Source organism: Mixophyes fleayi, chromosome 5 (assembly GCF_038048845.1).
Source record: "Mixophyes fleayi isolate aMixFle1 chromosome 5, aMixFle1.hap1, whole genome shotgun sequence".
NCBI classification, from domain to species: Eukaryota; Metazoa; Chordata; class Amphibia; order Anura; family Limnodynastidae; genus Mixophyes; species Mixophyes fleayi.
The window spans coordinates 239,892,411-239,907,782 of record NC_134406.1 but is presented as its reverse complement, the minus strand read 5'-3'; the positions used below and the strand labels follow the sequence as shown (position 1 = coordinate 239,907,782).

General features: G+C 40.6%; 1 protein-coding gene across 3 annotated transcripts; it reads left to right on the top strand.

Annotated features, from left to right (window-relative positions):
- Window positions 1-575: 575 nt before the first annotated feature.
- Window positions 576-13,369, top strand: ZFAND1 (zinc finger AN1-type containing 1). Of its 3 annotated transcripts, none has more exons than XM_075213722.1 (8): window positions 576-804; window positions 1,558-1,600; window positions 2,965-3,004; window positions 3,853-3,942; window positions 4,068-4,159; window positions 5,484-5,605; window positions 6,125-6,280; window positions 12,714-13,369. In XM_075213722.1, the coding sequence occupies exons 2-8, from the start codon at window positions 1,579-1,581 to the stop codon at window positions 12,882-12,884; spliced, it is 693 nt and encodes a 230-aa protein (XP_075069823.1). In that variant the 5' UTR covers window positions 576-804; window positions 1,558-1,578; the 3' UTR covers window positions 12,885-13,369. The 3 variants fall into 3 exon arrangements, with proteins under 3 accessions (XP_075069823.1, XP_075069820.1, XP_075069821.1); XM_075213719.1 differs by having other exon boundaries at window positions 3,853-3,980; XM_075213720.1 differs by lacking the exon at window positions 576-804 and adding an exon at window positions 1,103-1,321 and having other exon boundaries at window positions 1,353-1,600.
- The last annotated feature ends 2,003 nt before the right edge of the window (window positions 13,370-15,372 follow it).

Here is a 15,372-nt window from a genome sequence, read left to right as displayed (position 1 = left end):
CAATCTTAATGAGTATCACAAAATAACGAGTTCAGTCTCCACTGCTTTGTGATTCAATGTATCGATTATCCTGCCAAAGTAAATATTGTTTTTATGAACCTTGCACAAGGATTGCTATATTTTTGCATCTACCCTGTAGCAGTAATGAACAGTCTTCCCTGATCATCTTATGCAAATGTCATTCCATATTTAGCCTTGTAAATCTATATACACCTCTGTACAAATAAAAGCACGGAGTACAATATACTATTAAGACGCTGGACCTTCTGTTCGTCATTGACCCATAGTCTAATGGTTGCAGGTTGTTCCATTACAACACAACCTGTGTTACAGTTTCCTGCGTCTCACTGCAGTCTAGAGCTGAGCCAGGCAACCTGGCTCTATCCAGTTGTTATAGAAATAAAATCCTCAGCACACCTTGCCAGCGCATGCTGAGACTACTAGTTCCACAACAGCGGAAGACTCACACACTGCCAGCCAGGTGTATTGGTGAAGGGAATCCAACCAGCAGGGGGAGCTGTCTCTTCTTCCGAGAAGAGCTGCATGCAGCTAATAGACCCATCCCAGGATCGCGTTCTGATGACGTCATTAGACGAGGCCTGACGATGATGTTGAGGAAAACGACAAGTCGTTGATACTTTTAATATTTATCGTTTAAAACCCAAAACAGACATAAACGTCGTTTATTCTTCTCGTTCATTTGTAGTTATTAGTGTATGTAATAGGTATTTCAGATTTAAGAGATCGCTATGGCAGAGCTGGAGATTGGACAACACTGTGATGTTGAGAATTGTGGTCAGCTAGGTAATGATATGCCTGTCAGTAATTGTAATGTCAATATTTGGGTAATTCATTCTTGTATTTTCCGATTCTCTTCAAATTTGGGCTCAGTGGTTGCTGTAAAAATATGATTCTATTGCTGACATTAACAAGTCTGTTATTAATATGTTTGGTATGTAACTTACCTATGCCATGTGCATACACCGGAAACTGGCAAATGAAGTTTAAATGATAATTGTAATTGTTAACTTCGTTAATTGTTTATGACTAGCCCAGTCGTAACTTTTAAGATAACTGTATGCAAAACATGTGCAGTACCATTTGCAAACCTAACTTGCTAAGAATCACAATTATTGTGCTTGTCAGTTCTGTATGTTCTGCATGAAAAACATTATTTTATGGATTCAGAATAATGACTAAAAATATAATCATGTTCTGTTACTATTTCCCCACTGACTTTCCAATTGCAATTACCCGAGTTAAATTAGGTATCTGAGGGTCCTTAACTTGTGAGACAGGGATATCACAACCTTGGATCCTTGTCTAAACCATTCCAAACAGTACATCCACAGTAGTTACTAATCTTCCGGTAGTACCATTTTCTTCAAAATTCCAGGCACGGCGTCACTATTACTCAGTTGACAGGTGGACCTGACCGTTCCCCTTTTTGTTTAGAATGTAGGACATACTGTGGCAGTCAGCCTCAGAGGTTTCCATTTCGCATTAGCACCAAATTTTAAAAATCAAATAATAACTCTTCTTTTTTTTTCTTTGCAGACTTTCTCCCTTTTGTCTGTGATGGCTGCTCAAGAGTGTTCTGGTGAGCATACCTTACTTTTTACAATATCTACACTAAATTGAGGTACATTGTATCAACTTATCAGTATCCTGTGCATTTTTTATTGGAATGTATGGAATTATAAAATGTTGCACTTGTTTGTTTGAGTTTATGAATAATCATGGGAGATGGAATATTGCTTATTTGGCCAAGGTAATCCCAAAGGGAAAAATTTATGTCAGCATTTGGGTATTGAGGAGCATTTACTGACACAGCATTTAGGTGCAACATTTGCATTAAACTATAGCAATCAAACAATAACTAGCTTTTATCCTCCTAGTGCAAAAATTATAAATGTAAAAAAAGGGCCTGGTTGCGAAAGTACTTTCCTATGTATATTCTGCACATAATGGTATTAGTAATAAATGAGTCCTATTGTGTTCAAAGGTGCAAATCTGCACTAAAACTATTACCAGTGTTCTCCCCAGCATCTATTTCCCAGATGCTCCACCTGGCTGGTTTTTCTTGCCACCCGGCTCTTGGAGCCCAACAGAGTCTTATTATAATAGAATAAACCATTGTTTCTCCTATTAGGACAGGCATTATGTGAGCACTGCAACCAGCAGTGTGTGTTAGACCACTGACCACCAGTCTGACCAGTCCTGGCAGGTGTGAGCAATAACCTCCAACATTTTTCAATACTTACATTTTCAATTTAAGTGTTACAACTGCCCCCGCCCGGCTACTTCCTAATGCCACCCGGCTGGCAACATTTTCTGGGGAGGACATTGTAACTATATATCAACATTTTACTTGGGTTAGTGTAAGACAGACAATGAAAGCAAATGGCTGATTGGTTGCTGTGGTTGTAGTGCAGATTTGCACCTCTCAGCAAAGTTACTAAATTATCCCGACAGGTCAGTGATAAAGTGCTGAGCACAGGGCTGCAGTACACATAGCAGGAAAGCAGAACATATTAATTGCAGTTTCCTTTGTCTTTAAACCTTTTTGTCGTAAAATTTTGTCCTGGTAAAATAACTGAACTAAAGCAGCCCAGCAGTGGTAAGTGCCAGGTGACACACGGTAGATTATGTAGTGTTGTAGGCACTATATACAGATAGAGCTTCTAATACTTGTGTCATTTGTAATTTTAATTAAGATAACACATTAATAAAAATTATAACGTTTCATTTTAATATCATTGGGGATGTCTGCAGAAGCTGGTATCCTTTGGGCACCTGCTTGGTAATTACTAACAAATATACTAGACTATGTTTGCTCAACGTTTCCTTTGTTGTATTTGGTCATTTAAATATATATTATTACTACTATAGAGCTGTAATGAGATCTGATTCACTTGGGAGAAAAGTTCTTTATATTGTTATCATTGTTCTATTTCTTTACAGCCTCACACACAGAAGCAGGGATTCCCATGGCTGTATCAAGGTAATAACGTGAACTGAGCCTTAGGGAATATAAGATGTTACGTGTACAGTTTATAGATGAGCAAAGCATCAAGGGGAGAGATCATCATTAGTATTGTTTATATAGCGCCTTTATATTACTCGGTGCTGTACAGCAAATAATTAATCACATCAGTCCCTGCCCCATTGGAGCTTTAATTCTATATTCCTTCCACATAAACACACACTCAGGTCTGTATTTGGCGGTCAGTTAACCTACCAGTATGTTTTTGGACAGTGGGGTGGAAGCCGGAGAAACTTAAGCAAACACAACAGATGCGGGGAGAACATACAGTCTGCACAGAGATCAGACCCTGATCAGAATTACACCCATGACCGTTGCTGTGAGGCAGCAATGCTAACCACTGTGCCATGTAGCTATAACTGTATCTCTCAGATTAATAATATCTGCAAGAATCCAGTACATATGTGTCCTACAATTACAGGAATTATATGTTGATTGTTGGTGATCAAAGCTTTATGTATCAAACTACCAAAATATCCTACTCTAAGCAACACAAGTTTATGTGAGGTGTCACCATCAGCAGAACAAATCATTATGATATTACGGCTTTTGAATTCACTAGGAGCCTCACTGAGGCATGGTGCACCCTCACTGAGGCATGGTGCACCCTCACTGAGGCATGGTGCACCCTCACTGAGGCATGGTGCAGTTTGTCACTCATGTCCAAGTGATGTCAGGAGTGAATTCACAGTGGGAATATTGGCTCAGTCCGCATAATGCCTCCACTGAGTGTAGGGGACACGTATACCTCTGAGACATTACTCCAAATGGGCAGCTTGTAAACTTTTAATCCTGTGTTGTTAAAGGTTCCTACAAGTGTCAGTGGTGGCGAGTCTGAAGGGAGCTCACAGTACCCCTGTACATACCAAGGCTGCAGCGGGAAGGAGTTGGTCCAGGTTTTATGTCCATTTTGTGAAAAGCATTTTTGCTTCAGGTATGTTCAGTATGATACATCTAATATGCTCTATGTACCTCACTATGTATTATTCTAGCTCCTATGTGGCTGCTTAATCTTTTACAGACATCGTCACCAGTCAGACCATGAATGTGAGAAACTTGAAGCGCTGAAACCTCGGATGTCGGCAACCCAACAGCTAGTGAAAGAAATTGTGGGTATGTAGAGCTGTTGGTTTGTTTTTGTTCTCCAGTGAGATAGAAAACGGAAAGTTTAAAAAGCAAACAAAAACAAAAAAACCTCAACTTGATATAAAACATTTTGCTATGTTGTGTAGATGACGGTGAGCTGTACTTTTTTAATTGTAAAGTTAATAGAAAGGTGTGTCTACTGTCATGTGTTTTGTTTCTGGTATAGCCCTGAGAGATCACCCTGGCAGCTCCCAGTCAGCCATGGCTGAGGCTACAGCACCTGGAGTGTTTTACATCATTAGAACCTTTATAGGTTGCCTATAGTACAGTTCCGTCCTGTTGTATTGAACCTTCGTGCAAGATGAAGATTTAAGGTCTGTATTCTTGCCGGGCGAGTACTTTTCCTGATCCAGCACCTGGAGTCAGGTTGTCACCGATAGCGTCGGGAGCCACAATGGAACGCCTGCATTGGGGTTACTATGGAAACCAGGCAATATTTCAACACAGGGGGCTGCCTTCATAAAGGGGATACCTAAACTAGGTCTCCCCTGCAACCCAGCAGTAAAAGATCACTTGTAATAGTCATTTAATGCTAGCTGGCTCCTCGGATCAGGGCCGACTGCACCTTTGATACAAGAAAAATAAAATAGTATAGACTCAAGTTATGAAAATAAATAACAGTAAAAAAAGATAAAATCACAAATCAAAAAATGTCAAGACTGTCGCCAGCCCAGAGTGACACTAAAAAATTTCATTAGCATAATTCGGAGTTGTACCGGAGTTAAACAGGAGAGGAACATTCTGCCTATTACCACAGCTACACAAGGACAACAGACCGTATTTACCTGAAATTCCATATTCTACTCCTGATGTTTTCATCTCTCCCTGGATACCAGCTTCACACAACATGAGGACTGTTTTGAACTCTGATCTTATTTTCTACTTGGCTCATTAAAGTTTATTTTATTTGTCAGTTTATTTTCCCTGCAACATCCCTTCTGTTTAATCAGCCTGCTGTACCACTTCCTCAGCCACTCCCTACCCATGCTACAGCTATTTCAGTCCCCTACCTCAGCATTGTACTTTCAATTCTACTCAAGGCTTTGTCTGCCATCATAATTATGAAGAAATAAACGGAGTTTGAACCACTTTCCTCTCTCATAACTCTGCAAGAACTCAGCTACTCCATCACCTGTTCTTTATTACTCTCCATTCAACACTTCCACCCACATCATTACTTCAAGCTATGTTTAAACTTTGTCCCTATGACAGGAAGTGGGCATTTCCATACATTGGTAAAATTTCTTATGCTGGTCTGTTCACAAATAGACAATGTTTATCTAATTTTCAGATTCGAAAAAGTCTGCTCCTCCAAGCAAAGTACGAAGGGGAGCTAAAAATGCAGAGACCGCAGCAAAGGTTGCCCTGATGAAGCTGAAGTTACACGCAGTGGGGGATAAATCTTTACCTCAGGTAAGAGGTCCACCAGAAATTTATTTTTTTATTTTTTGGAAACAGAAGAAGAGGGCCTATTTGTTTTTTTTTATTAATGAATAATGCCTACAAGTTAATTTGCTGATGCGCTGGGGTTAAAAAAAATCTCCCATAGTCGGGAAACCATGACACTTATTAGTTCTAAAACTATCAAGACCAAAATAGTGAGAAAAACACTTGTCGGTCTCATACAGTGGTGGAAGCCATTTTGTTGGCTATCCCAATATTCCTGAGAACACAGCTTACCGATGCACTGAGAAACTGAAATAACCGAGGAACTTCACTGGAAACAATATTAATGGAAATGTGCCATTGTTTGTTAGTAAATTCAATGCCTTCTCATGAATGTTAACTCAAAATGGCTGCCACCACGCTAAGTAGTATAAACATTTATTTTTAATTATAAGGCACACTTACTGTAATATCACACTGGTGGTGAAATAGATACCCTTCTTTTGCTCAACATGAACAATTGCCTGGTACTTTTGTACATTTCAGTCAGAAAGGGTGTACTTTCAAGTCTACTTGCCCCAGGGTGGAAAAGAGAAAAGCAAGCCCATGTTCTTCTGTAAGAAATGGAGTATTGGCAAAGTTGTGGATTATGCGGCTACGTTAGCAAGCCTGAAAAATGACAATAACAAAGCTGCAGCAAAGGTACGTTTTGTATGTCATTGTTATTCCTTTACTTATACCTTCTTGCCACTAAAGTAACACTTAGTTAAAGGGAGAACACCGAGATGTAGTTTAGTTTCCATTGTTTAATAACGCGCCCTTGAGTGAATGTATATTTTGTGCCCGTTGCTTATGTATAATTTTAATTATGATTACATAGACATAATTAGAATTAAGTATTGCCTGGAGAAAACAGGGCAATCACCTATGTGTTAAAACTTGTAAAGTGGATCCTCAGTCATTAATTTGCTTGAAGCAGAGATTTACATCCTATGGACAGTTAAACTACATTTCCACCTTCAGAGTACTTTGTTATGGGCGCGCACAAACCCTCCTGCAGCATTTACTAAATATTTATATACTAGCTTATTTTTGAGTTTTTGTGTCCTAAGTTGGTCAGGCAGAGAGGGTTTGTTTCATTGATCTGGAATATAACGCATAGATCATTATCATCATCAGCTATTTATTCAGCACCACTAATTCTGCAGCGCTGCATAGCGAACTCATTTATATAGCTGGTCTCTAGTTACAATATTATCCAATGCAGAAAGTTGTGTTGTAACCCAGTGTACCAGAAATAAACTACTTGGCCTGATGATATAAATGTTGGCTGGGTCCTTTCTATTTCAGTAGGGTCATTATTAAGCATCAGCGTTTTTTTGGTGCTACAAACTTAGTGATAATGGGCCAATTGCCTAATACCACATTGTGTGTGCCCAGCATAAAACTACAGTACAAAGCCAGACACACAAAGCAGTGTGTGTAGTTAAAGTGGCAAGAGGACATGTGCAAGCCAGTGTATTAAAGTTACATGAAGGTAGAAAATCCTTTTAAAAACTATACTTTGATTCAGGTGTACTTATCACTCTGAAACAGCAGTGTGTAATCTGTATGCTTGATCCAGAGTATGGGTGAGTACACACTGCAGAAAATTTCTCCCGATGCGATATCCTTAATGATTTTACAAACAACTGGGGAAAAAAAGGGTCCCGATCAGCATGTGGATTCATGTGTACACACTATACACATTTTACATGATTTACCTTCATGTCTGTGCTCTTCATCTGTCATAACCATCGTCTGAAAAGATCGGGAATCTGCACACTCCGTAGAGATCCATGGACACTGCTGGTCCTGAGTGCATACACACTGCAGAATTGGAACGACATCGTTCCATCATTAAACAATATTTTTAGTTCAGTTTAAAAATCAAATGAAACGATACAATGTGCTTTGGAACGATAATCGTTCATCGTTGGAGCGTACACACTAATGCGATATCGGGCCGAACAGTCGTATATCGTGTGATTGGCCCGATGATCAGATGAAAACCCTGTAGTGTGTACCCAGCCTTACTACATGCGATCATTCACATTGTACTCCTGCCCCCTCGTTATATTATCTGTCAGTACCACTATTATTTGGTCATCCATACAGCAAATGGGCACTTCTTTTCCAAGTATTCATGTTTAAGCCTGTCCCTTAAAATCTTCACTAGGATTTCAAACACACTAGCACCTGAGGACTCCATCTATAAGCAGTTTGCCCAGCTGTAGTACAGTCATCTTTACAGAACTTCTTTCTGTATTGTACCTAGTAATTGCTTATGTTGTACTCTGTGCTTACAAAGAACACAAGTCAGTAAATCTGATTACAGTATATATAATGTGATACAAGCAGTGATAAAGTTATTAAAGGCAGATGTATATCTCAGATTGTATGTTGTAAAACCCCTGGGAGGTTGTTTTGTTTGGGAAAAACTTCACAGAAATTGTCTTGAGATGTAGGAAAAGCTGGTAAGGGTCCCTGAGGTTATGAATGGAGAGAGAGGGTGGGCTCCATTCATAAGGCCCATTTAGGGTTTTCCAGCATACCAGACACTCTGCTGCTAATCAGGAGTTGCACCTATGAAGTGCTGTTAAAAGGCTGCTAGGCATTTCAATCAGTCTCTGACAGTCTGGGGAGCAGGTGGATGCCTGCTGAGAGAGACTGCAATTTATGACCAGTAAGTGCTGTTGTTTTGTATATATGTGTCGGACACTAGGTCCTTCACTTCAGAGAGGGTGGTGTGTATTAGTTAGAAGCCAGACAGGCTAAGTCTTTTGTTTGTTCATGTTTTGTTTTATTTTGTTGCTGGCGAATAAAAACTAGCTGCGCTTACTTAAACCAAAGCACCTTGGCTGATGTGTTTGAAGGGGCAGCCATCTACCTGAGAAGACAACACTCTCTCTCGATCTCTCTCGATCTCTCTCGATCTCTCTCGATCTCTCTCGATCTCTCTCGATCTCTCTCGATCTCTCGATCTCTCTCTCTCGATCTCATAGTGTCTGGTATGCTCCTCATGGAACCTGTCAGCAGTACAGTCTGTACAGATGGAGACACTGCTCATTTCAGTGATTGGAAGTACTCAATGCTCATACATAAGAAATTGACAATGGGAGTCATGAAACCTATAATATCCCAAAAAGTAAAAAAAAAACAAATATATAGATCGATTGTAAGCTTGCGAGCAGGGCCTTCTCACCTTCTTTACCCAGTTTGTTTATTAGTTTACTATGTTTGTCCCCACTTGTAAAGCGCTACGGAATATGTTGGCGCTATATAAATAAATGATGATGATGATGTACATAAATATATATAATTGTGCGGTCACGCAATGCGGTTGTGGGACTTTAGTGATTAAACTGACAGCAATTCTCACAATCTATCTTTCCATCTGCATCTTACAAACTTTTGCTTTCTCGCTTTTTTACATATTTTATTGTCATTTGCTACTCTTCTGCATTTGGTTAACACATGCTATTGTATGCCTTGTATATATTTTTTTAATATTTATTTATGTTAATAGTCAAGTTGTTAATAGAATAAGGCAGGTTATTCTTAAATGTCGCCAGGTGGGTTGTCAGTAAGTGAGAGAGGGGAGAGGAAGAGACGTCTGGGTTAAATGGTTAGTTTACGCATGTATAATGTTATCGAGCTTATTATGTTTAGCCAAAAATGTCATTGTTCCACCAGTAACAAGGATTAGACTCATGGGCACCCTCTCCACAGGGAATCAATGGTCCCCAACCACCATGGGGGAGGACACTTGGGAATAGGTCTCCTGACCACATATCATAGCCTCACTACTGCACCAGTTCACCCTCCTTTAGCCACACCACCATAGGAATATTGAGGGGAGTATAACCTGTGATTTTAAATTTTTGGAAGTGTACATGGCTTGTTGACTAGGAACTGGGCTTCTGTCCAGAATACAGGCATTGTGCTGGCCCTACCTTGCGGTAGAGGGGTAACTATTGGTCCGAGTGGCTGGGATCCTTTGAAGAGTCATTGGAAGATGCTGTGTCTGGGTGCATACTTCTGTACGAGTTTTAACATCCACCTAATAAACTGTATATCCGCATAACCTGTACTGTCCTCACCCAAAAGATGCGTTTTGGTTGAAACAATGTGCCTAGGATAGATGTGATATTTAAGAAGTAAATCATCGTGTGTTTCCTTTGTCAGGTGTGAATTTGAAATATTTGTTTTGCTAGTCAGATGTTCCGGATAGATGAGAGGTGCTAAGATTTCCTAATATATTGTCTAAGGGTCAAGCATTAGGTCACAGTCGAGGATCTAGGATTAGGTCACAGTCGAGGGTCTAGGATTAGGTCACAGTCGAGGGTCTAGGATTAGGTCACAGTCGAGGGTCTAGAATTAGGTCACAGTCGAGGGTCTAGAATTAGGTCACAGTCGAGGGTCTAGAATTAGGTCACAGTCGAGGGTCTAGAATTAGGTCACAGTCGAGGGTCTAGAATTAGGTCACAGTCGATGGTCTAGAATTGGGTCACAGTCGAGGGTGTATGATTAGGTCACAGTTGAGGGTGTAGGATTAGGTCACAGTTGAGGGTGTAGGATTAGGTCACAGTTGAGGATGTAGGATTAGGTCACAGTTGAGGGTCTAGTATTAGGTCACAGTTGAGGGTCTAGTATTAGGTCACAGTTGAGGGTGTAGGATTAAGTCACAGTTGAGGGTGTAAGATCAGGTCACAGTTGAGGGTGTAGGATCAGGTCACAGTTGAGGGTGTAGGATCAGGTCACAGTTGAGGGTGTAGGATCAGGTCACGGTTGAGGGTCTAGGATTAGGTCACATTTGAGGGTCTAGCATTAGGTCACATATGAGGGTCTAGCATTAGGTCACAGTTGAGGGTGTATGATTAGGTCACTGTTGAGGGTCTAGGATTGGGTCACTGTTGAGGGTCTAGGATTGGGTCACTGTTGAGGGTCTAGGATTAGGTCACAGTTGAGGGTCTAGCATTAGGTCACAGTTGAGGATTTAGGATTAGGTCACGGTTGAGGGTCTAGCAATGGGGTCACGGTTGAGGGTCTAGGATTGGGTCACGGTTGAGGGTCTAGGATTAGGTCACATTTGAGGGTCTAGCATTAGGTCACAGTTGAGGGTGTATGATTAGGTCACAGTTGAGGGTGTATGATTAGGTCACAATTGAGGGTCTAGCATTAGGTCACAGTTGCGGGTCTAGCATTCGGTCACAGTTGAGGATCTAGGATTAGGCCACAGTTGAGGATTTAGGATTAGGTCACAGTTGAGGGTCTAGAATTAGGTCACAGTTGAGGGTCTAGAATTAGGTCACAGTTGAGGGTCTAGAATTAGGTCACAGTTGAGGGTCTAGAATTAGGTCACAGTTGAGGGTGTATTATTAGGTCACAATTGAGGGTCTAGCACTTAGGTCACGGTTGAGGGTCTAGATTTGGGTCACGATTGAGGGTCCAGGATTAGGTCATGGTTGAGAGTCTAGGATTTGGGTCACGGTTGAGGGTCGTCTAGCTTTAGGTCACGGTTGAGGGTCTAGCTCTAGGTCACGGTTGAGGGTCTAGCTTTAGGTCACGGTTGAAGGTCTAGGATTAGGTCACAGTTGGAGTGTCTAGGATTAGGTCACAGTTGAGGGTGTATTATTAGGTCACAATTGAGGGTCTAGCACTTAGGTCACGGTTGAGGGTCTAGATTTGGGTCACGGTTGAGGGTCTAGATTTGGGTCACGGTTGAGGGTCTAGGATTAGGTCACATTTGAGGATCTAGGATTAGTTCACAGTTGAGGTTGTAGGATTAGGTCACGGTTGAGGATCTAGGATTGGGTCGCGATTGAGGGTCTAGGATTGGGCCACGGTTGAGGATCTAGGATTAGGCCACAGTTGAGGGTCTAGAATTAGGTCACAGTTGAGGGTCTAGAATTAGGTCACAGTTGAGGGTCTAGAATTAGGTCACAGTTGAGGGTCTAGAATTAGGTCACAGTTGAGGGTCTAGAATTAGGTCACAGTTGAGGGTCTAGAATTAGGTCACAGTTGAGGGTGTATTATTAGGTCACAATTGAGGGTCTAGCACTTAGGTCACGGTTGAGGGTCTAGATTTGGGTCACGATTGAGGGTCCAGGATTAGGTCATGGTTGAGAGTCTAGGATTTGGGTCACGGTTGAGGGTCGTCTAGCTTTAGGTCACGGTTGAGGGTCTAGCTCTAGGTCACGGTTGAGGGTCTAGCTTTAGGTCACGGTTGAAGGTCTAGGATTAGGTCACAGTTGGAGTGTCTAGGATTAGGTCACAGTTGAGGGTGTATTATTAGGTCACAATTGAGGGTCTAGCACTTAGGTCACGGTTGAGGGTCTAGATTTGGGTCACGGTTGAGGGTCTAGGATTAGGTCACGGTTGAGGGTCTAGGATTTGGGTCACGGTTGAGGGTCTAGGATTTGGGTCACAGTTGAGGGTCTAGCTCTAGGTCACAGTTGAGGGTCTAGCTTTAGGTCACGGTTGAGGGTCTAGGATTAGGTCACAGTGGAGGGTCTAGGATTAGGTCACAATTCAGGGTCTAGCATTAGGAACTGCACCACCTAAATCTGGATAGTTGGGGAAAATGCCTATGTGTTGATTTTGATATCCTGAGACTTGGGGTGTAACCCTGAGAGTTACAGGTTATGGCCCTGATTACAAACATTGACTTTAGTTATTAGAAATAACCATGTGATGGGTGAGAATAACCAATCCCATGTTACCACCACTACAATGCCCTGTTCTCAGCATGTACAGAATGTGATCTGTCCTGTACATGACATTTTTGTGTTCCTGTATTCACTGCTTAGGTCCAATCTTGACAATTAGGTGACTGTTATTTATCAATGTGCCCTATTTTACCTAAATCTTCACTCTAACCGTGTTTTATGTCTATTTTTGACTCTTCTCATTTTAATGATTTGCAATTCTGTAAGTTGATATATGTTTTATTGCTGGTACATGTGAAATCACTATGTCTCAGGTTTTGTCCTTATCATGACAGAGTGCTTTAAAATACATTGGTATGGTTAGTCTTTTATTATTGTGTTAGATACATATGTCATATACATGTGGTGTCACTTCTTCCCTACAGAAGCTGAGAGTGTGTCACGCGGAGACAGGAGAGACTCTCCCATTGGACAGCACCATAGAAGTGTGGCTGTCTAGTTCCGAGAATCCCTTGTACAACGGTGGTAAAATTATCATAGAGTATCTGGATAATGAGTGCAACGGCATTGAAGATACTAATTCTTATTTTATATAATGTCAGAACTATTAATATAGACATTTTAAAAATGTTCATATTTATACAGTAAATGTTTATTTTCACTTCCTGTTTTTACCATGTTCTTAATAAATAACTGTATAGGATACTATTTTCCTGTTATGCTCGTGTTATGGTTTGTGTGATAAAGGTATTATTTACATGCATTCAGAAATGACAGGGTCCTACACATAATATTTAATGGCACATTTCACAAACTATGTGTTCTTCCAGTTGTGGGTTAGGGTTTTTTTTTTGTTTTATTTTTTTTTTACCCACTTACACTTTTTTTAGATTGACAGATGATTAGATAGACAGAAAGAATAGAATATATCCTTTGTGACCACTAGGGGGAGCCAACATGATTGCATATATAGAAATCCTCTGTATTTTCTTCCATGAAATGAGTATCCTCTTGTCCATATACATGCTTATGTGAACTCTGTTTACTATGTTGTACACAATGAAACGTGCTAATTTCAAAATATGTTGCCTATGTTGAATGAACTAGGATTTTACTAGTTTTCTGCTTGCAGGTTACCTTAGAGACGGACATTCTGTAATAAACCGAAACTGACTAATACGCATATTGCACCTTTACCTGTTAAGAGAGATTATAAGGGACATGTTTGTACATCGGTGCTTGGTATTACATCACAGAGGTCAAAGGACCAGTCAGGGAGTAACTAGTGTTAGTCCAAGGTGCCCTGTCCTCAAAAGTCTTTACTAGGTGAACTTGCTGTACACACTAAGGACTAGAATTACTAAACTGCGGGTTTGAAAAAGTGGAGGTGTTCCCTATAGCAACCAATCAGATTCTAGTGATCATTTATTTAGCACATTCTTCAAAATGACAGCTAGAATCTGATTGGTTGCTACAGGCAGCATCTCTACTTTTTCAAACTCGCAGTTTAGTAAATATACCCCTAAGTGTCCTAATATGTGCCTTGCATGAAAGCTGATGTGGCCTTTCATTGTTTCCCGTGTCGTCATTGTAATTCATTATATTTTAGACATAGTGATCCTATTTATGGGAAAAACCCTTATGCAGAAAATATTTAGGAGTAGATTTACTTAAGCTTAGAAAAAGGAAAATTGGAGGTGTTGCCTGTAGCAACCAATCAGATTCTAGCTATCATTTTCTAGAATGTACTGGCTAAATGATAGCTAGATTAGTATTGGTTGCCACTTTTCCTTTTTAGAATCTTTAGTAATCTGCCCCTTAGTCCCAAACATTCCACATAATAGATCCAGGGGTAAATGTATCAAGCTGAGAGTTTCCTGGTGGGTTTGAAAAACCAATCAGATTCTAGCTATCATTTATTTATTACATTCTACAAAATGATAGCTAGAATCCGATTGGTTGCTATAGGCAACATCTCTACTTTTCAAACTCGCTGGAAAATTCTCAGCTTAGTACGTACACATATTTATATATAACGAGAGGGTCGCTATACATAGCCATTCTCGCTAATGATTTGAAGCCTTCTGACATAGAGTCGCTGATTTATGAGGAGGGGGAATTTATATGATTACACATCACATATGTGACACATTAGTTATTCCCCTGGTTGCTAGAGATAATAACCTATTCCTGCGACGCTGGCAGCCTCTGTGTCTGGCACTCTGACATATTTATTTTGGGTGTGTCAGTTCAGGCCTAACCTGCTGGAGAGTCTTCCCTCTGTCCGTTCTTAATGTGACTTGGTTATCTACCTCCACATCTACAAAGGTGGCAGCCGTTAAGGCTCATTTACAAACGGGCTCAAATGCTTTTTTCTGACGTCATGTTCTTGCTTCAAAGCAAAATGCACCAGCTTCTACAGGTAAGAACATGAATTTGCGGCATGAGATGGAGGCATCCACGGAGGTGTTTTCAGTCTTTGATGGGAGGTATTGGGTGAATCGGAGGAAGAGGTGAACCTACTTTTGCACCCATATGGAAATAAGATTGCAGGAGAAGACTAAGCAAGAGACGGCCTTTTCTTCCTACACAAGAACCTGATTGTTGAGCATCTCGGAGGTTGGACCTCATCCTATGCTTACAATGAAACACATCTTGCGTCTTCCATTTACACGTTTATGGAAAAGAACATTTCTAGGAGAACTTTGACCAGTGAAATAATATCATCCAAACCCAGAAATAAAGACAGTCCGATATCCCTCAAAGTTACGTAATTAAATTTTTAGAAGATAAGTGTAAAAGTTAAAATCAGGGTAGAGGGTGGTGCCAAAGTGATATTAGACAGGACTTTGACGTGACCTTTTTAATCACGTATACTTTTTCTGAATGATCCACAAACAACAAAACTTGTTACGTCCAGTTCTAAGAGGGCAGTTTCCAGCACCGGAAAGTGGGCATGCCCCTTGAAATGTGCATGATGGACAAATTGTCAGTTCAGGTCCACATTGTTTGTGAGTCTTAGTGCTCGTTCAGTGGTCGGCAAAGTCTTGATTGTGTATATGGGGCCATTTCTATGCTGTGATA

Coding starts and splice junctions, on each gene's coding strand:
- ZFAND1 (XM_075213719.1), top strand. CDS start 750: ATGGCAGAGCTGGAGATTGGACAACACTGTGATGTTGAGAATTGTGGT. Junction 1,601..2,964: donor GGCTGCTCAAGAGTGTTCTG/GTGAGCATACCT, acceptor ATTTCTTTACAG/CCTCACACACAGAAGCAGGG. Junction 3,981..4,067: donor GAAAAGCATTTTTGCTTCAG/GTATGTTCAGTA, acceptor AATCTTTTACAG/ACATCGTCACCAGTCAGACC.